Here is a 20,071-nt window from a genome sequence, read left to right as displayed (position 1 = left end):
TGTGTCTTTGTGTCTGTCTGTGTGCCCCCCCCCCCCTCTGTGTGTTAATAGTCCATGTTGTGTACCTGTTGGTGGGAGCCCTCCACATGGTAGGCGATGAAGAGCAGGAGGAGCAGCAGTAGAACGCCACACACATAGCGTCTTCGCTTCCAGAGGCTGATCCGCGGCCCGTCCAGTTGAGAGCAGGAGGGAGGGGAAGAGAGAGAGAGAGAGAGAGAGAGAGAGAGAGAGAGAGAGAGAGAGAGAGAGAGAGAGAGAGAGAGAGAGAGAGAGAGAGAGAGAGAGAGAGAGAGAGAGAGAGAGAGAGGAAATGATGGAGGTGTGATGGGAAACAGCAGGTCAATCCACCGGGGTAGATGATGAAGAGGAGGCAGAAAGAGGGTGGAACGAAAGAGTATGAGAAAGATACAGTGAGAGAAGGGGGAAATAGAAGTTGATATAAGTGTGAAGTCCGGGGGATGTATTTATATAAATGAGTGTCCTGTCTCTGACAAACAGAGATCTTATGCTCCTAAAGCCTCAGCCTCTGTGTTTGTTTTAAAACGGTTTGTTTTAGTTTTACGTTTTTTGAGAGCTCATCTATCTTTATTTATACGCGTGCAGAGTTCAGTGGTTACAGACCGTTTGGATTTAACCACTATCTACTCTGTGTGGTTTACTTTACAGGGCACATTTGTTGACATGACTTTGTCCATGACGGTTCTCGCAGTGTGCACCTCAGTCAGGAACTCACAGGGTCATACGTAGACATGCTTAGAAGCTGCATGTAAAAACAACACAAAAGAAACCACAGAAACATATCTACACTACTGCAATGCACTGAATGAACCTATAGCCAGTCTCTCTCTCTCTCTCTCTCTCTCTCTCTCTCTGGGTCTCTCGCCCTCTCTCTCTCCCCCTCTCCCTCTCCCCCTCTCTCTCCCCTCGCTCTGCTCCACCCCCTCTTCAGCTCGTAGTGCTCAGGGTTCACCACATCCTCTTGTCGTTTGGAGATAAACACGTTGTCCCCGTGCAGAAGCACAACAGCACAGGGTACAGGCTGACCTTATCCAGGCCGCTGCTGTCAACACGCACTGTGACGGATGATGAGTGTAAAACAAACAGGGTGGGCTCACAACGTTTATTTACTTTTTGTCACAGAAAGACATTTCGGGTTATTTGGTCATTGATTGTTTGCGTGGGTGCGTGCGTGCAAGCGTGCGTGCGTGCGTTTGAGCAGAACTAACACCATTTTAGTTAGGGACAAATATTGTATTTATTGAGAAAGCTCCTGATAATGTTTATCTAGTGTTTGGATACCATACCATCAACATCCTGTATCTGATTCCCATCTACTGCAGAACTTGGGGACGCAGCACTTCTTTGTATTCAATATTAATTGTTGAATGTAACGCATGCCAAATATACAAGTAAAATGTAATGTCTGGTAGTTCCAGACATCCGGCATGTTATTGTTTTATGTATAAACATTGAAATGGAAGACAGGAAGACGCATTTTACCTTCAAGATAACAGCAACGATTATCATGAACAATGTCAATGACAAATGAAAACAATTAGGTAGTGTTTTTCCAGGTTTTCAACGCATTTGAAGGAAATGTGAATGTGTGTTTTTTCTTTTTCTGAGAAGTGAACATGCCAGCAACAGAAGGTGCGGGGGAGAAGAGAGGTCGGGGACTCACCTCAGAGTGAAGTCACTCAGAGAGTGCAGCAGCTCCAGAGAGAAGTAGTGCAGTGTCAGGAGAGGCTTCCTCCACAGAACCAGGCGCTCCGGCTCCTCCATCCGACTCTGCCTCCATCCAGGCTCGTCCGGAGAGATCCCCGCGTCTGTACCCGCAAGCACACACATGTACATACATACGCACACACACACACGCACGCACACACAGACAAACGCACGCACACACACACATGCACAGACAAACGAACACACGCGCACACGACACACAAAGACTTGCACGACACAGACAAACACACACACACAAATGCACGCACACACATGTATACAAACAAACACAGACAAACACATTACATGGAATTGAATTTATCGCAGTATTTTCATAATCCCATTATACAACAGCCCCACGATTCAAGGATTGGAACACGGTTATTTTTGCATGAGGGGCCCAATTTTTGTCCCTCATGAAACAATTACGGTAAATTAGATTATAAATTCTTAGGAATGAATAAAGCCTCCAGAACTTCTGTTTTGAACACATTTTTTCACTCCAATTTCTTTTAGTGCGTCTGGGACATATTTAACGTACCACAAAAGTTGTGTAAGTGTATTGGTGGGTGCGTGCGTGTGCGTGTGGCGTGAGTCCCACTGGCCAGATGTCATGCGTGCATATGTGTAACAATACATGTAAACGACATGTATGATAAGCAGTATCATTTTGCAATTGCTTACTTTCCTATCATAATATGGTTCAGGGAACACCTTAATTCTTCTATGTTGAATTATATTTCATAGAAGAACATTTCTTACAACTCATTTCTAAAAATTGAAAAACAATTCCATTATGAATGCAGTTCGTTTTAGACGGGTGGGTTGGGGGCTTTACCTTCAGCGGGTCCGCTGTGCAGATCCTTGGCTGCTGTGCGCCTTTGGAGAGGGTCCACTCCATCATCGGCCATCGTGCATTCACTGGGCAGAAGAGAGGCGACACTTCAACACCCTGTGACGCACGCACCCTCTTTGATCTGCCTCAGAACACCCACAAGCTGACACACACACACACGCACACACACACACACACACACACACACACACACACAAACACACACACACACACACACATACACAAGTCCTTATAGTACCTGAGTGCACATTAACACACACACACACACAAAGACAAACTCCCAGGGTCATTGGAGCAGGGGTGTAGTGGGCGGGGGACAAGTGGGGACGCCGATCGGCCAGCTCTTTCAGTATGGTCCAAAAAAAAAAAATGTTTACAAAATAACTAACTTCCACTTTGGAAGCGTCATCAGCTCAGTTTGTCGTGACTGCAGGCCTAGCCTGTCTGTAAAGTGGTGGTAGCGTGGCGATCATAGGAGCTTTGGTTATTTTGGATTTGCTCCATAAATGTGTTGAGTGCCATGAGTGTTTGTCTAGACCTGTACGTAGGCCTATTGTTTGAATATATATGATATTAGAAAGAAGCATTATTATTAAAGGTCCCATGACCTGCCACCAGGTGTGAGTGTGATTAGCCGTTACAAGCCGTTTTGAAAATCTGCCCCTTTTTAGGCTAATCACACCCACAACTGGTGGCATGTCATGGGACCTTTAAATATGTTGATTTTTACAATTGAGATTGGCTACAGTTTCCATATTTGGCAAGACACAAACCTCAAACTTCTTCTGAATGTGTGTGCGCATGTGTGTGCGCGTGCACGCAGGATTCTTTTTGATGACGTCATACACAGTCCCCCCCACTAAAAAGCTCCCCACCACACCACTGCATTAGAGTACCTGTGCAAACACAAACACACAGCCAAACACACGTACACTCTGGGCCCTAGAATACTTTAGTGCACGCACGCACGCACGCACGCACGCACGCACGCACGCACGCACGCACGCACGCACGCACGCACGCACGCACGCACGCACGCACGCACGCACGCACGCACGCACGCACGCACGCACGCACGCACGCACGCACGCACACACACACACACACACACACACACACACACACACACACACACACACACACACACACACACACACACACACACACACACACACACACACACACACACACACACACACACACACACAAATTCCATCATCCATTCCTCGTCACCACGCCAGACGGACTCATACGTGCTGCAGACTGACTGACGGTGTGCTGTGTTATGCAGATTACTGGTAACTCAATCACAGTTGTGTGTGACACCAGCCCACCAGTACCCACTGACGTAGCCTTCCAACAACCAACAGACAAACTTCTACAGAATAATCACTGCACCCAGACGCTGCATTTGCACGGGCCAATAATATCATCTAATAATGAAGAGGACTTAGACGGGCTCTAGACACATCTTAAATAGATCAGGAACAGATTGTAGATCTATGGACGATGAATGAAAGCCAATAGGATGAGGGCTTGGGAAGGGGGGAGGATGTCGGGTTCAGGGAAGGGGTAAAGTTTTAGTGAGATGATCATACTGTAGAGGAACGGGTGTGTGTGAGTGGGAAATGGGGTGAGTCACACACACACACACACGCACACACACACAAGGTCCTACATAAATATATGGGTTGTTCAACAGTATATATTTTGGTCCCTTGGGAATCTGGTGAGTGAAGTGAGATGCAGGGTCCCTGAAACATATAGGTATGTAACTCACCATCTGGCCAAATTGTCAGCCCCCCACCTCTCTCTCTCTCTCTCTCTCTCTCTCTCTCTCTCTCTCTCTCTCTCTCTCTCTCTCTCTCTCTCTCTCTCTCTCTCTCTCTCTCTCTCTCTCTCTCTCTCTCTCTCTCTCTCTCTCTCTCTCTCTCTCTCTCTCTCTCTCTCTCTCTCTCTCTCTCTCTCTCTCTCTCTCATCCCTCTATCATGTGGCCCAGTGCTGCCCTAGAGAAGGGCCCCTGGCTCTAGTTTCAATACATCCAGTCAGTGTGGGCTGTCAGCTGACTGACAATGTACAGCTCTGACTTACCAGGGGGCCCCAAGATGGCTCCTTGGGGCCTTCCACTGGAATGTATCGGGCATGGTCACAGACCAGAAACGGCCATCTAGTGCACTTTACCGTAGTATAGCTTGTTTACCAAACGGCAGCTAGGTTTTATGCAAGGGAATGGAATGGAGTTCAATATTTTGAGGGAGGATAACTGAAGTATTTATTAAAAAAAAACCGACTTTCTTACTATTGTTGGACAGTTCAATGTTGATTACTTTCCCCCCGGGGTTATTGGGGACATGCGCAGCAACGCACGCCTGCACACACAGACGCATGGACCCACAAACTCGCGCGCAGGCATATCCACACACACAAACACACACAAGAAGTTTCTAAATGAACCGTTCCCAAAAAACCTTATGAATTAATGTTTTTTTTCCTGCAGCGAGGCATCGTTTCACACAGTGAAATGTCAGTTATATTGCAAAAGTTTATTTTGGACAAATAAAACCACATTTTCACATTAGCCCAGAGGTCTGAAAAGAGAATTCTTTTTTCCCTCGTTAATTTAGAACAATTCCCAGTCCCACAAGTACGTCAAGGAATAACTGCTTATTTAGCCTAATTCATTGAGAAAATGCCTGCCAAACGGGCAACAATATGAAATACAGCCACTTGAAAAACAATCCTGTCTATTAAATCACATTGAGTATCATGAACTAAAACCAGCGCTAGTACATACTTCAACTGCGCACTCGCTTTGAGCGGAACTCTGGTGGATTGCGCAATTCACATCCTCCACAAAAACAGGCGTGCGTCAAACCTGTTGAGGAACAGACTGACGAACTGCGTCAATGCCTCAGGATAAACTAAAGTAAAGCAACCCCGCAAGTTCACCTCGTCTTAACATCACACAATTGATTATTTGTGTCTTTAGAAATGCTTTTCAGCTACTCACCGCTCAGACGGGTGTCCAGTAGGCGAGCTGGGAGATCTCAATCAGAATGTCTTCCAGTGCTGTCCCAGCGGCAGAGTGCGGCCAGATGAAGTGTGCCATCCTTCACCACCACTTCCCCCCTTGCAGGGAGTGGTGGTGGGGTAGGGGTGGGGGGTAAGCCTGAGAGAGAGAGAGAGAGAGAGAGAGAGAGAGAGAGAGAGAGAGAGAGAGAGAGAGAGAGAGAGAGAGAGAGAGAGAGAGAGAGAGAGAGAGAGAGAGAGAGAGAGAGAGAGAGAGAGAGAGAGAGAGAGAGAGAGAGAGAGAGAGAGAGAGAGAGAAAAATAGTTCATCCTTTGCCTGATCGAACCTCCAGAGAAGCACTCTAATTAAAGGTCTATAAATATAAGTGGATCACTTTCGTGGACCATACTTCAAACGCTCGGCAAAACTCGGTGGGCTTCAGACGGAAAGGGGAAACGCTGTCCTCTCGGGAGACTACGAATTGCTTTAAGTTTGTTCCAAAAATATTGACAGAAACAGAACAGTCCGTCCAAAAATCCTCTTTTCAGGTCAATGACAAGCGTGGAAGCAGAATGGGGTCGACTCCACGTTGAGGTTCAGGCAAGGTCGAGATAAAAGCATCGGAAGGGTTATTGAATACTGTGATATACAATTACCATTCTTGGTGAAAAAGCAGCCTTCATCAGATCTCTGTCTTCGGATTTACTGTGTGGCTCTCAAAATAAGGTCCCATGGCCACGCCCACCACAATGTTTACATCCAGCATCCCACAACCCTTCTTAGTCAAAGATGAGCGGGAGCACAGGGTAATTTTTTGAGGCCCTGTAGTTATTGAGTGTGGCATCTTCAATGTACCCCACTCATGTACTTGTGAATCTATTTATTGAAGGTTTAATTAAAAAAAAATCATCACTTTTTTAAGGTAATAAACAGTCTTGAGAAACATGGTTTAGGCTAGTTCATGTAGAAAGCCTCCTAACCTGCATGCATATGCAGCATGTCAGCGTGTTAAAACGTTACATCCAGCATTTTTCTCGCAAATGTAACTAACTCATGCGATCCAAAGACTATTTGAAATTATTAATGCGACTAAATGTAAATGACACTGCCATTACAAACCATCAATCTATCCTTTCGTTGGCACAACTAAAGAAAAGCCTTATAATGGATGTCATAACGCTGCATTCGTCTAGTAATGTACGTTCAGAAAGATACGAATTGTAGACCATTTAAGAGCATCTGTTACATTAAACATTACTTTCCTATCGGACAGTAAAAATGAAGAAAACAGACGCACTTAACTACCTGAAACACGGGTACGGATTTCATGGAAACATATGGTCCTTCATCTTTCGGACTGCTAGTACCGGGCTGAGTGAATCAACGCTGCCCCACACTGATATAGGAATCCGATATAGATCTAAATACATATCTCGTATATATCCATACATATATATGCACATAATTGTTGTTTTTGTGACTTGTGTGTAGGCTGTGCTGCTGGACCACTAACACAGCAAGCGAAACTATACGTTTTGTGCAGTGGTTTGTCATTAGAATTGTATCACTCGTCAAACACGTGTGTGTTGAACGTTTGTGTGTGTGTGACGTCATCAGGACACGACTGAAGTCAGACAGAAGAGGAAGCGAATCCTCCTCTGCGCGCCGGACTAACTCGTGGGTATGTATATCAATATAATACACATTCATTCAAACCCGCCGATGTAAGACATTTATCTGGAAACATAATTTCGCATTATAGCAGAGGGGAAGGATGTGGCGAATTGATAATCTGAGAAGTGATGTTTTAAATAATGTTATGGTGAAGATGACTTTCAATATACAAGTTCGCTAAACGTATCCCACTCAACTATTTTCATTGCTTTCCCAAATGAATGGCACACACTATGAAAAAGGACCTAGTATATAAATAATATAGGTTGGGTTGGCAGAATACTGTTAATTTTTTACTTTTATTTTGTGCAATCACAGCACCACCTTATCAGACTGTTCATTCATGCTGTTAATTTGACAAAGCAGGCCAAGACAAATACAAGTCTTCAACCATCTTGAACGTCTTATGACGCTCTGAACGTCTTATTTCACAGGATAATTGTCAATGACAGCAGGCAGTGTAAAAGTCACTATCAAGGTGTCCTGTCCTGATGACCTGGACACCGGAACAGCCATGGTATTCGGTGTTTGAAAGTAGTTACGTTAGCTCATTGTTTTAAAGCGCCCAGCATTGATATGTCCAACGTAACTACATCAAATGCACAACACGATGTTCCTGGAAAAACCTGCAAACGGTACTGCACAATATGCATTAACACATACAGTAAATGTTAATGTGATCAATGTCTATTAGGAACGCCCTTTTCCCTTCAACCACAATCACTGACCATCCCATGTTAAATCCTGTCACTCTGCAGGCACACCAAGATGATGGACTCGTTGTATAACCCTTTGGCTCTGGGCATCATGGCCGGCTTGGGCTGCGGTCTCTGCCTCGGCTGGCACCTCAGGGCCCGCTTCGGCCAGTCCTCCAAGAACCTTGTGGCGGCCGTGGCGAACTGCGCGAGCGAGTCCAGCGTGATGGGCGAGGGAGGGGAGTTCAAGATGATCCTGGTGGTGCGCAACGACCTGAAGATGGGCAAGGGGAAGGTGGCAGCCCAGTGCTCGCACGCCGCTGTGTCAGCCTACAAGCAGACTCTCCGGAGGAACCCGGAGCTCCTCAAGCAGTGGGAGTACTGCGGCCAGCCCAAGGTGGTGGTGAAGGCCCCGGACGAGGACACCTTGATGGACCTGCTCAGGCACGCCAAGGAGGTCGGTCTGCCTGTGAGCATCATCCAGGATGCGGGAAGGACTCAGATTGCTCCGGGGTCACGCACCGTTTTGGGGGTCGGACCGGGGCCGGCGGATCTGGTGGATAAGGTCACTGGGCACCTGAAGCTTTTCTAGGATGCATCGAGATCACGTCTGACTGAAATGTTTTGGATTTGTACTGCGATGTAATGACTTGAATGTGGCCAATTTCATACGTTTCAGTAAAGATCCGAAGTGAAAAAGTTGTCAGTTTATACATTTATGTTGCAAATATATTGACATGCATCTGAAGGACGAAGGTGTCTACCAAATAATAAAAGGTCTACCCATCTTCAGGTCGTTGCGGAGCCGATGCCAAATTGTATGAATTTAGTTACCCATCGTAAAACCAAATCGTCTGGCACACTACACCTTCAACACCAATGTGCCTGGTATTACCATATCCTTGATGTAACCACTACATTAGATTAACAATGTACTTTTATTCAGGAATTAAAATAGCACTTCCGGACTGGCTACAGCGGAGACCAACATGCCCCGATGTAAATGAAGGGATTTTGTGTCCTTACAATAATCAACACATTTATTCACTGCCATTTTTCTAAATTGTACAAATCATACAAGACCAGTATTTTCTTGACAAACAAGCTTTTATTTTTTTAAGTGGATAAGAAAACTGCCGTTTCATTCATTATCTTTATTTTGCACAATCAACTATCTTTAAGTGCACACTTCAATCTAAAGTAATTTAAGAATATAAGGTCAAAGGGGGAGGTTAATGATCAGTTGTCTGCAGAATGCGTAAAGCCTTTGATAGAAACTCTAAATCACCCCAGTCTTATGATATTATCTCTTAATTAGATCTAAGTGGGAACAGTGGACAGATTAACCTGGTAGGGACCACACTGGGGGTCATAATTCTCTTCTGTACACTCAGGAACAGTGACCTAAAACACCACAATATCCAGCATACAAACCGCAGCACAGAAAGAATAACAAGCAGGAGAGGACAGGGGTTAGTCAAATACACACAGGTGGTGGGGAGGAGGCCAAACACGAGTCATCCTCAGAAACCCCTCCTCCAATGGAATGGTCCCACATTAAGAGCACATATTTAAAGCACAAGGGAATAGGGCATTAGTCGGCATACAGTACTACTACAGTAACTCACAGGAGATCCTGTAGGGCCTTGATGGGAAGTATGCCGCCCTAAACAATAAGAGCATTGTGGGGGGGGGGGGGGGGGGGGAATTAAGTACGCATGTTAAAATAATCTCTTGGAGGTGGGAGGGGTATTTATTTTGAAAAATGACCCGCCCTCTCCCACAACGGTTACTGGCATGACGTAGTGTTTGTGGTTTTGTGGCCTGGGGAAGCGGCAGTTTCATGTTCAAATATAGAGGAACATAGTAGCATTTGTATTTTTTTTATCTTTTGTTTTTCCTTTCTTCTGAATATACAATAATTAAATGCATTTTTTTTTTAAAGACGGACAGAACAAGCTTCTCACACATCAAAATGAAGAGATTCTACATTAATTTCTTCTCGGTAGAGTGCAAATCAGATGCTTCACAACAGACCTTTTATGTAGCCGAGAAGAGGACTTGCTCTTCCAACAGTTTCCCCCACCCACATGTACATAAACCCGTTTCCCATTCAAATAAAATAGACCCCAAATTTATTTTTCGTTTTTGTTACCATAAATGTGAAAAATTAAATCGGAATGTGAAAAAAATAATCCATGTGATTCAAGCCATTTTTTTCTTAACAGGAATAAAATGGAGTCCTTCATGACAGTTATAGAGGAGGAAAAAGTAAAAAAAAAAAAAGAAAAAAAAAAACTAAAATATAATAATTGCTTGTTTGCCGTCAGTCCCGTTGCAGGACAAACGAACAATATTGGGCTGGTAAAAGGACTGTGGGGACAAGTGGGCCGGGGCTTCCGGCCCGGACAGGGGTCTTTACATGCCGTAGCCGAAGCCCGGCTGGGCAGGTGGCGGTGCGTAGCCGGCCGGTGCCTGGTAACCGTAGGCGTAGGCGGGCTGGGCCGCGACCGGTACGGTGGGGCCCGCCGTCAGCATCAGCTGGGGAGTGCCTGGAGCGCAGAGAGTCACACAACACATCCATGATTCAACGTCCTCTTATCACACAACACACATCCTCTGATTCAACGTCCTTTTAACAACGCACATCCCCTGATTTAATGTCCTTTTAACAACACACATCCCCTGATTTAACGTCATTTTATCACACAACACACATCCTCTGATTCAACGTCCTTTTAACAACGCACATCCCCTGATTTAACGTCATTTTAACACAACGTACATCCAGTGATGATCCTGCCAAAGCACTATACTGAAGATTAAAACGAACAGTCCTAAAGGTCCAAATTGAGATACGCTTGAGAGTATAAGATTAAGGGTGAAAAAACAAAACAAAAAAAACCTAAACCCTATCCTCAATGTATTTTAACATTTGGATGCATTGCAAACAAGCTATTCTTAGATTTTCGGTGGAAATAGCAACAAGCCCTAGAGGTGAAACCTGGTTTATTTACCATAGACGATAGGCTGCGTCTCCGTTGCCTGTTCCTCCTCTTTCCTCATGGACTCTGAGGTTTCCAACTTATCCACCTGCAAGAAACGCAGGAAAAAGATTTATACAAAGTTTCAAATTTGTAAATCTGGGAGAATATTTAGGGGGACCGAGGCAGCAACAATTCAACAAAGCCCAAACAACTCTAAAACCATCAAGTAAACTGTTTAGTCTATGTATTTTAATGCCTATTATGCAGACGAGTCTACTGGGCGTTATATTGTACCTTTTAGTGGGGTCAGGCAATGCAGAGAAACTATTAATAGCAAAAACAGCAACATGAGAAATTATGAGTTTCCAATTTAGCATAAGCCTATAAACAGTGCATACACATTTTCGAATAACTACGATCCAGATGTTAGTGCAAAATATGCCCCTGCTTTTCGTAGGATTTCAAGATTTTTTTTTTTTTTTTAACATCAACCACAAAACCCTGCAACATTTCTAGTCCTCATTCCCTTCCACAACATACACAAGCTGTTCCAACATGCTGGTTGTGTGACACGGCTCCCCGTGTTGTGCGCAACACAATGCTGGTGCACGCTTGTGGGTGTGCTGTGCATGTGCGCACGTGCAGTCCGAGGTTGTCATGGCAGCAGCTGCTTTGAAGTGAAGCGCCTCCATTAAAGTGCAAGGCGGCAACAAACAACTTGTGTGCGTGCCACTGGGTGGTGCTGCGCACTAAGCGGCCGTTACTCAACCACACATGCTTCTCCTCATCCTCTCAACTGTCAATCAAAGACACTCAGTGTCTTCTGATCCCGGGTCACTGGGCCAGAGGGGGGAAGACGCCAGAGGGGGTTTGTCAGCGTTTCATGAGCGCTAGGTGATATGGTTTAACCCCTTTCTTGATGCATTCAAATCTATAAAAGCCTGTTTTGCAGTAGGGGGGAGACAAGGGCATGCCCTCTTTCATAGTCTCCCTGAATGTCACTTTCTTGTCAAACGGGGATGTCACTAATGTCTTGATTCCATTTGGGTATAACAGATTCTACCACTCTGAAGGTCTGAACGTAAACGTGAGTGTGCACCGTGCGTGACAGCGCTAAACCCATGCACACTTAACAGGCTGAAGTCGGCCAGGCTCAAAAAAAAAAAAAAAAAAAAAAACACACCCACAATCCAAGTCCACAAAATGACAAATAAAATTAACCAATCTCAACCTTTGCCTTTTCCTCAATTGCATCAACCTGGAAGAGAAGAGGCGGCAGCTTAGAAAACACCACGTCGTCAACCATTGACAGCCAGACACGAGACGCGATTTGAGGAACCTGACGACCCGCTGGCTTCCGCACGGAGCAGGGGACACGTTGTTGTGCTGCACGGGCAACTTTTCCCTCTGCTGACTCGGCGGCTGCACCGGCCTTTTGAGTAGTCTTGAATCTTGAGTACTACTACTAGGCCGCAGACAGATAATGCTCCCATCAGGGAGGGCTGCCAAGATACGGTTCTGCTCTGCTTATTTATTAAAAGGCACCAGTTCTTTAGATTTCAGGTGGTTCCCTTCACAGCTTGGCACGTTTTAACTCCAAAGAACAATAGGTTAACCATTCTTAAATAAGTTTTATCACCCATCTGCCCGTTCTAGAAAGGAGACTGCCCCCATTTCTTCTACAGGGTTTTCCCCCTTTCCCACTGGGGTTTCGGAGAGAGTTTCCTTGCACCCAAAAGAACGAGCAGATACTTTGAGTGTTGGGCAATAGGATTACAAGGTTGGTACAAAATCTACTCTGTGCACGGCCCTGCCGTGAAGCCCTTACACAGGCTATAGCTCGACGGAGAAGACGCTCAGATCTTTGCGACTCGGTTCTGGGTCAGGATGGCGGTGGGGGGGGTGCGGGGGCAGCGTGGACCCACCTTGCTGAGGTACTCCCTCATGACCTGGATGAAGTAGGGCATGGAGAAGTCCATGATGTTGTGGCGCCAGGCCGTCTCCAGCACCACGTCGGGCCGCAGCAGGTCGTAGCAGGTGAAGAGGCAGGCGGCAAAGCACTCCTTCTTGTCCTCCTGCAGGAACCAGGCCAGCAGCTCCTCCGCCAGCTCCGTGTCCTTGGACTCCGATGCGTACAGCATGGCGTCCTGGGTTAGCCGGGAGACAACGGGGATGAGGGTGCGTGGTGAGCTGGGTGGTCGTGTACAGCGGAGGATCATTGGGGTTGTATTGGAGAATGAAAATAACAGAATCCACAGGAATGCCTACATCATTCATATCCATGTAAATTAATGTGATTCGAGGAGTTGGGGATGATTTCGTTTGTCTGAGGTTGAATCGAAAATATTCCCTGTTTACTATTGTGCAACATTTGACATACTTTATAAAATTGCCATTTTTATAAAGAGACCTATCTATATTTGAATATACTTGAATACATATAATCGCTGTAGTACTGCCGTGACGTCCGTATCAGAACACACACAGCACCCAGGTCCTCGTACACATCCCTAACGGAGCCCCAGCACGGCAGGACAGGCGGGGCACCTTGTAGAGCTTGTCCTTCTTGCAGAGCTCCACGCTCTGCTTCCAGCGGTTGTTGCCCTTGAATAGGTAGGCGGCGATTCTCCTGAACTCGATCAGCTCGTGCTTCTCCAGCCGCTGGGCCAGCGAGATGTTGTCAAAGTTGTCGTAGGCGTCTATCGATGTCCTCACGGCCTGGGAGCGAAGAGGAGGACGTTAACATGGACACGAGGTGGAGAAAAGACGGAACGTGACCGGAAGAAGGGTCGGATGGGGAAAAGGTTGAGGCGCTCACCTGATAGTCCTCTTCTGTGATGAAGAGGTTGTTAAGTGCTTCGTTGACCGACTTGTTGTTGTGGTTCTGTACGGAACGCAGGTAGGCCTTGACAAGGGGCAGCTGCTTCACCTGTAAGAATAAAAACAGTTAACACCAACAGTCATCTTGATTCTTGATTGCAGATCAAAAAACACATCGACAGGCAATAGGTGGGTTGATTTCAAAATTGAGTGTTGAGGTGTACCTTGGAGAAGTAGTTGACAGCGCGAGAGTGGTCCAGTCTTGGTGAGAGCACGATGAGCAGGTCGTTCAGTAACAAGGGCTTGAACTCCAGGTAGAACTGGGTGGCTTTGTAGTACAGCTCCACGTTAGCCACCTGGATACACGAGGGACAACAAGTCACTACTGGTCAACACTGTTGCTCTATGCAAATGAACTAGCCTCACAGACCGATCTGACCTATTTGCAGAAATAACCAATACCTGTTTGCGATTATAGTTGAATGAAATTGAAAACAGCAGTCTATGCACATGTCACAGCCACTTCCATGATTTCAATATCTTGGATTTTTAAACACACATCCACTGATTCAACATCGTTTTAACACAACATGCATCCATTGATTCAACAGGATTCAATTAAAACCATAATAGAGTGGCGATCCTAGAGAGGTTTGAGACTATAAGATTAAGGGTTAGGGTAAGGGTTAAAATAATAAAATAAACTAGATCATATCGTAAAGCATTACTCTCCCGGGTCCCTAAAGCATTACTCTCCCGGGTCCTACGCAAGGCCGTACCTTGGTGATGATGTCCTTGAACTGGCCCTCTTTCCAGGCGTCCGTGGGGTGGTTCATCATGGTGATGATGGCGTTGTCGAACTCCTCGTATTTGTCGTACAGGAAGACCAGCTCGGCCCACAGGTGCGCCTGCTCGGCCGCCCGCAGAACCTTGGGGATGTTGACGCGGGACCAGAAGAGCTCCAGGTGCTCCCTCATCTTCTGGGGCTTGAACTTGGAGTAGAGGATGGCCAGCTCGGTGAACATGCCCATGTGGGCACGCTCAAGGCCCAGAGCCGCCTCCAGCATGGTGATCAGCTCCTCGAAGTAGCCGCGGTCCTGGAGGTGGGGGAGAGAAGGGTGGGAATTGTCGATTGTTAATTACTTTTTATTATACAACGTACAAAAGCACTTGGACTTGAGCTATACATGCATCACTCCGATGTTCAGGTCTCTCTAAACAACGTTGATTACATTTACGAGCGCTTATGCCCCCAAAGCGACTGTCAACAGACGCTTATTTCACTGGTTAACCAATAAATGGAACCGTAGAGATTAATGTACAGTACACCATACAAAGTAAATGGCCTGTTGTAACGAGTAGACCTGCATAAAGTCGCACGCTAGTGTGCAAGGAAATGTTTGTGGTGCTCTGCAACACTGATTACATAAACAGACAAAGATAATCGGATGTTGCTTATTACTATAAAAAATAAAAAAAAGGGAGAGGTTCTGCTGTTCTACTAAATATCAGCACAGCTGTGATTATCTTCTCTGATTACCTTCTTAAACCAAATCACAGCTCTCCCCTCCTTTGTGAAATTGCTTTATTATTAGAATCTCTAATTTTATTCCAGTTTCATCAGCATCTCCACACTTAATTGTGTGTTGTTGTCGATTACGAGTTGTAGTGAACACTGTGTGGATCTGTAGTCCACCGTTTAGATCTGTAGTCCACACTGTATCCGTCGTACGCACGCCCTCTCACCTGGTAGTAGTTGATGAGCTCCTCCAGCTCGTCGGCGTGCACCACGATGTGGAGGCCGCACATCTGGGCCAGCCGGAACTCCTCGCCGTCCACGCAGGCGAAGCACACCTCCTTCCAGGTGCGGGTGCTGTTGGCCTTGCGGGCCCCGTCCACGGCGGCCTGGTACTCGCCCAGGTGCACCAGCGTGGAGGCCAGCCGGCCGAAGTTGGACACGTTGTTGTAGAGCAGCTTGGCCGCGTCGTACATCTTCTCGTCGTAGCAGCGGTCGCCCACCTGGTTTACGTTTGGAAAGAGGAACGATTATAGTCTACTTCTTATCCAGAGATGGGGACAGAATTCAGGTGTTGTCGTTGGGAAGGGTTTGGGCATGTTGCTCAAGGATTGCCCACGTTTAGGCCCTGGTCATAGTGGGAATAGATTCCAGGACCTCTTCGGCTGGGAGTCAAGCTATCACACTATCCTGTCCCATGGGTGTGGTCAGCAGGCGGCCAAGGTAAGACAACTCGAGAGGAATCCAGTGTAAATGTGGAGGTGCGTTCTGGAGACCTGCTGGATGTGGGCGTTGTTCGGTCCGTTGATGAACTCCTCCAGCTCAGCCAGGCGGTTGGTCTTGGCCAGGGCGAAGATGAGCTCCGTCTCCACGTACGACTCGCGGGCCTTCTTGCGCGCCATCTGGAGGAACTTCACCAGGTCCTCCCAGTTACCTAGAACACCCAGGGCCACAGTATTAGGGAATGCTGTATGGTCTATTGACTATCTGTCCATCGTCTCTCATGTTATAATTTCAGGCGTCGTCGGGGGTCCCCACCGCTCTGATCCGCGGCCTGGACCACCTCCATGTAGGCGGAGGGGTCGTCAGCCTTGATGTAGGAGTCAATGGCCTCTTTGACCAGCTCCTTCTGCAGCTGGGCCTTGGCCAGCTGGCTCCACACCGCCGGTTCATTGCAGCGCTCCGCAAACTCGTAGGCCCGGTCCAGGTTCCCAATATGCTCGATGAGCACCTGCAGAAAACCCAGGTCATAATATAAGTACAACCTGCCTTCAGAGTCAAATGCAATAATCATGAATAAAATACATTAAAGATAATTCCAAATAAACATACAAGTGCAAGCCATTCTGCACGAATTTTATAGAGTATAATTCCAAAAAATTTACTAAATTGCATACATTCAAGTCCATCACTATAAAAAATAAAAGACAAAAACATAAAAGACACTGGACAAGGGAAGGAAGAGCGATTGGCTGACCTGCACAGCGGAGGTGTTGACGTCAAACTTCTTGAAGATGGCGAAGGCCTCCTCAAAGAGCTCGTTGCTGATGGCGATGTTGGCGATGTCGGGCGCGTCGTAGTTGTCCAGCCGGTTGATGTACTCCATCACGCGGGTGCGGTCCGCCTTGATGGCCGTCAGGATCAGGAGGTTCTGGAGGTTTCTGGAACGAGCAAGAAGAAATACAGAGAGGCTTTCAGGACATTGCTCAAACCACGTGCGAGGACTCAATTAAAGCTCTTCACTCACTATCCTCACCCGCTGCATTGACGACATAGTTGTACCTTAAATAGTACTCAGCAATGTGTATCGTCTTATCCCAGCCAGCTTTGTTGTATACGGGGAATGGGTTAACCTAGCAATTGTGCTTGGCACTTGTTCATATGAACATCTTTACTATACAGACAGCGATATATTGTCCATTTTCTTTCTTCTGACAAAATGTACTTATTGTAAGTCGCATTGGATAAAAGTGTCTGAAGAAGCTGAATGCCCCGAATGTACCTGTGCTCGCTGAAGACCGAGTTGTCCAGCACGATCTTCTCCAGCAGCTCGATCAGCTCGTTGGGTAGGTCGGCCGTCATGAAGGCCTTGACCGTCACCGACACCTCCTCCGGGTCCTGGGTCTCGGAGAGGGCCGTCTGCACCACCTAGTGGGAGAGACGCACGGCGCACGGTCAATAACACGCGGTCAAACGCCACGGTCGCACACTAAGGGTGTGACTGTATCCCCCTGGTCCTCTCACCTGGTCGATGAGAGGCCTCCTGAAGGGGTTGGTCTCCAGCAGCACGCTGGCCCACAGCTCGGGGTCCTTGCGGCGGACCAGGTAGCGGGACAGGCTCTTGAACAGCGAGTTTTCATTGCAGACCTGGAAAGCACGACGACAACGATTTTAGACCTCACTTGTTTTGCTTCATTACAGAGAGCCACGGGCATAACGAATGATCAATCCAATAAGTGTAAAGAGAGAACGGATGGGGAGCCAGACTCACATTGATGAGCTCCTGGTCACACTGGCCCCTCTCGTAGGCCACACAGGCCAGGTGGGGGTCCCTCTTCTCGCAGTACTTGCCCACCACCCGGCTGTCGTAGTAAGGGTTCTCCCGCAGGAAGCGCTCAGGGTTGTTGTTGCTGTCGATGTAGATCTTGGCCAGGGCGTTGTGGGTGGCCGGCTCCTCGCAGCCCTCGTGGATGCGGGCCTCCAGCCAGGGCAGAAGCAGCTTCAGTCTGCAGGGGGAGGGAGAGGCGAGATGGGCTGGGTTGAGACGGAGGGCTGACGGGACTGGGTCGATTGATTGTATCGATCCGACACCTCAGACCTGGTCCGGAGCGGTTCCGCGAGTGGGAGATCCAGGACAGATGGGAATGCTTTATGTGGTCTAGTAAACTGTAATGGGTCTAATTCTAGCGGAAGGTGAAATTCCTGGGAAATTACAGTGGCGTCCAATGTGGAAAATTCAACTACTCCAAATAAACTAAACATTTACTTAAACCCAAGATTTGACACATCTGCTTTCTTTTAAACATGTTCTGAAAAGTCAAACGATTATGAAACAGCAGCCGGAGCAAGAAATGACACTTTTAGGCCCAATCCCATTTCTACCCCTTACCCCTTCCAATTACCCCTTCAAAACAAGGGGGAGGGGTAAGGGGAAGGGGTAAGTGGTAGAAATGGGATTGGGCCTTAATGCAGAACAGGAAAAAAAAAAAAAAAAGGCAGTCCATCCTCCTATGAGCGCAGAGACACCGGTTACCTGTTCCTCTTCTCCACCTCAGCCACCAGCTCGTCGGTGGAGAACTGGCCGCGGACCACCAGGATCAGGCTCTTGATCACGTCCTCTGAGCAGTCCACGTCCAGGAGCCCCCCGATGACCACGGGAAGGCGGCTGGGGTTCACCTGGAACAGAGCCAGGCAGAGGGAGTCAGGGATCAGGGATCAGCATCAGTAACACGACCGCCATCGTTTGTACAGAAACTCTGCCTGGACTTGGACCAACATGTCGCGCGTACGGTTTATAATAAGCTAAATACTGGTCGACGACGGTTTGGGACTTACTTTCTGCACGTAGATCTCGATGTACTTCTGCAGGTTGTTCCGGTAGAGGTAGAGCACCAGGTCGTGGACGAAGTCGAAGCGGTCGCACACAATGATGAGTGGCAGCTGGTCTGTGAGCTTGGCCTCCTGTCAGAAAACCAACAACAAAGACAACGTCAGCTCTGCGTCATCACAAGCCCGGTACTAACACACAGCAAAATAATATCACTACGTTTCAGTCATTTGACATTTTATGCCAACAGAAGAGTAATGGGTTTTCTTATTCCCGAAAGGCTCGATAAAATGGCCCAAAGCAACAAATATTTGTTGGCATGCAAGACAATAATAAAGAGGTTAAAATGTATCGCTGATTCCGCTGGCCAATGCGAAAAAGGTTTGGCCGCATTGGAAGCCTAAAGCACAGAAAGTGTATCTGTCGTTTTCTAGACAGAGATTTTCCAGTCTGACTGTAAAAGACAGTCGCAGTTTCTTTCAAGATTAGAAAAAATGTAATTACGCCTACTCCTTCAATGACGGTAGCAGTTGGTATATTTCAGTCAGTTAACCAAATTGTCTTTCCACTCGGGTCTGAATCTAAATTTAGCTGCAGCTAAATCATGAAAATGAAATCGAGATACCATCATTTTTCACATAAATTGGTGCGAATCCGAAACATAAAATCTAAATTCTTAACAATTACGACAAACAAGTTATTATAGAACCATTTAAAATGCAAAAATGCAAGTCACCTCCACAATGAAGGGAGGCTAATCCTGCTCACAGATGTAAAGCCGACTCCCCACCCAAGTGCTACCCGGCACCAGACTACACTGTTCCACAAGCAGCGCCAACAAGTGTCACGCTGAGACCCATAGGGTTCAATGACTCCCGTTGAATTGGACTCCCGTTAGACACACCGTTGGACGACGACTAACTAGACCACGGCAAGAGCTCAAGTAACTGATTACACACCTAGGACGTTGCATCCCACAAAGTGCCTGTAGCTAAAGAACTGGCATGTCCCTTCTGAGGACTTTACCAGCTCAACAGGGAACTCAGCTACAGCTGGGGAGGAAGGGGAAGTGGTAATTGTTTGAGTGTTTTACTAGCAGGGACTACACACAAACACACTCACACCCCCTGGTGGGCGTATGGCTTATGGTGTATGTCTCCATACACCGCCATACATGGCTTAGTCCAAATCCTGAGGCTTGAGAACAGTGTAGGGATGAAATAAAAGGAACACAGAGAGG

At 47.0% G+C, this 20,071-nt stretch overlaps 3 protein-coding genes across 9 annotated transcripts in view; 1 reads left to right on the top strand and 2 right to left on the bottom strand.

The window, feature by feature from the left end:
- LOC115546563 (vacuole membrane protein 1) overlaps window positions 1-5,731 on the bottom strand; it is a 64,813-nt gene extending 59,082 nt beyond the window's left edge. Inside the window, exons 1-4 of one of the 4 annotated variants that reach the window (XM_030360149.1) lie at window positions 5,593-5,731; window positions 2,564-2,646; window positions 1,682-1,826; window positions 66-156 (exon numbers count right to left, since the gene is read on the bottom strand). In XM_030360149.1, coding sequence (XP_030216009.1) covers window positions 66-156; window positions 1,682-1,826; window positions 2,564-2,636 — 309 coding nt within the window. In that variant the 5' untranslated portion in view covers window positions 2,637-2,646; window positions 5,593-5,731. Of the gene's footprint in view, window positions 1-65; window positions 157-1,681; window positions 3,568-5,592 lie in introns of those variants that run through there. The other 3 variants (XM_030360150.1, XM_030360148.1, XM_030360151.1) reach the window with 3 other exon arrangements.
- A 1,393-nt stretch (window positions 5,732-7,124) lies between these two features.
- ptrh2 (peptidyl-tRNA hydrolase 2) lies at window positions 7,125-8,753 on the top strand. Of its 3 annotated transcripts, none has more exons than XM_030360191.1 (3): window positions 7,125-7,273; window positions 7,701-7,783; window positions 8,025-8,753. In XM_030360191.1, exons 2-3 carry the CDS (start codon window positions 7,758-7,760, stop codon window positions 8,551-8,553), a joined length of 555 nt encoding a protein of 184 aa, XP_030216051.1. In that variant the 5' UTR covers window positions 7,125-7,273; window positions 7,701-7,757; the 3' UTR covers window positions 8,554-8,753. The 3 variants fall into 3 exon arrangements, with proteins under 3 accessions (XP_030216051.1, XP_030216052.1, XP_030216050.1); XM_030360190.1 differs by having other exon boundaries at window positions 7,200-7,273; window positions 7,701-7,901; XM_030360192.1 differs by lacking the exon at window positions 7,701-7,783 and having other exon boundaries at window positions 7,182-7,273.
- Window positions 8,754-9,049: 296 nt separating this feature from the next.
- cltca (clathrin, heavy chain a (Hc)) overlaps window positions 9,050-20,071 on the bottom strand; it is a 32,646-nt gene continuing 21,624 nt past the window's right edge. For both annotated transcript variants that reach the window (XM_030360188.1, XM_030360189.1), the window contains 16 exons: window positions 18,840-18,965; window positions 18,538-18,680; window positions 17,776-18,010; window positions 17,529-17,651; window positions 17,287-17,432; window positions 16,762-16,945; window positions 16,323-16,515; window positions 16,061-16,218; window positions 15,515-15,787; window positions 14,548-14,865; window positions 13,993-14,124; window positions 13,767-13,877; window positions 13,496-13,666; window positions 12,874-13,095; window positions 10,979-11,054; window positions 9,050-10,513 (listed from right to left, as the gene is read on the bottom strand). In XM_030360188.1, the coding sequence (XP_030216048.1) occupies window positions 10,380-10,513; window positions 10,979-11,054; window positions 12,874-13,095; window positions 13,496-13,666; window positions 13,767-13,877; window positions 13,993-14,124; window positions 14,548-14,865; window positions 15,515-15,787; window positions 16,061-16,218; window positions 16,323-16,515; window positions 16,762-16,945; window positions 17,287-17,432; window positions 17,529-17,651; window positions 17,776-18,010; window positions 18,538-18,680; window positions 18,840-18,965 (2,745 nt within the window). In that variant the 3' untranslated portion in view covers window positions 9,050-10,379. The remainder of the gene's footprint in view (window positions 10,514-10,978; window positions 11,055-12,873; window positions 13,096-13,495; window positions 13,667-13,766; window positions 13,878-13,992; window positions 14,125-14,547; window positions 14,866-15,514; window positions 15,788-16,060; window positions 16,219-16,322; window positions 16,516-16,761; window positions 16,946-17,286; window positions 17,433-17,528; window positions 17,652-17,775; window positions 18,011-18,537; window positions 18,681-18,839; window positions 18,966-20,071) is intronic.

This window comes from Gadus morhua, chromosome 7 (assembly GCF_902167405.1).
Source record: "Gadus morhua chromosome 7, gadMor3.0, whole genome shotgun sequence".
NCBI lineage: Eukaryota > Metazoa > Chordata > Actinopteri > Gadiformes > Gadidae > Gadus > Gadus morhua.
Note: the sequence above shows the minus strand (reverse complement) of the source record. Positions and strands in the feature narration are given on the sequence as shown.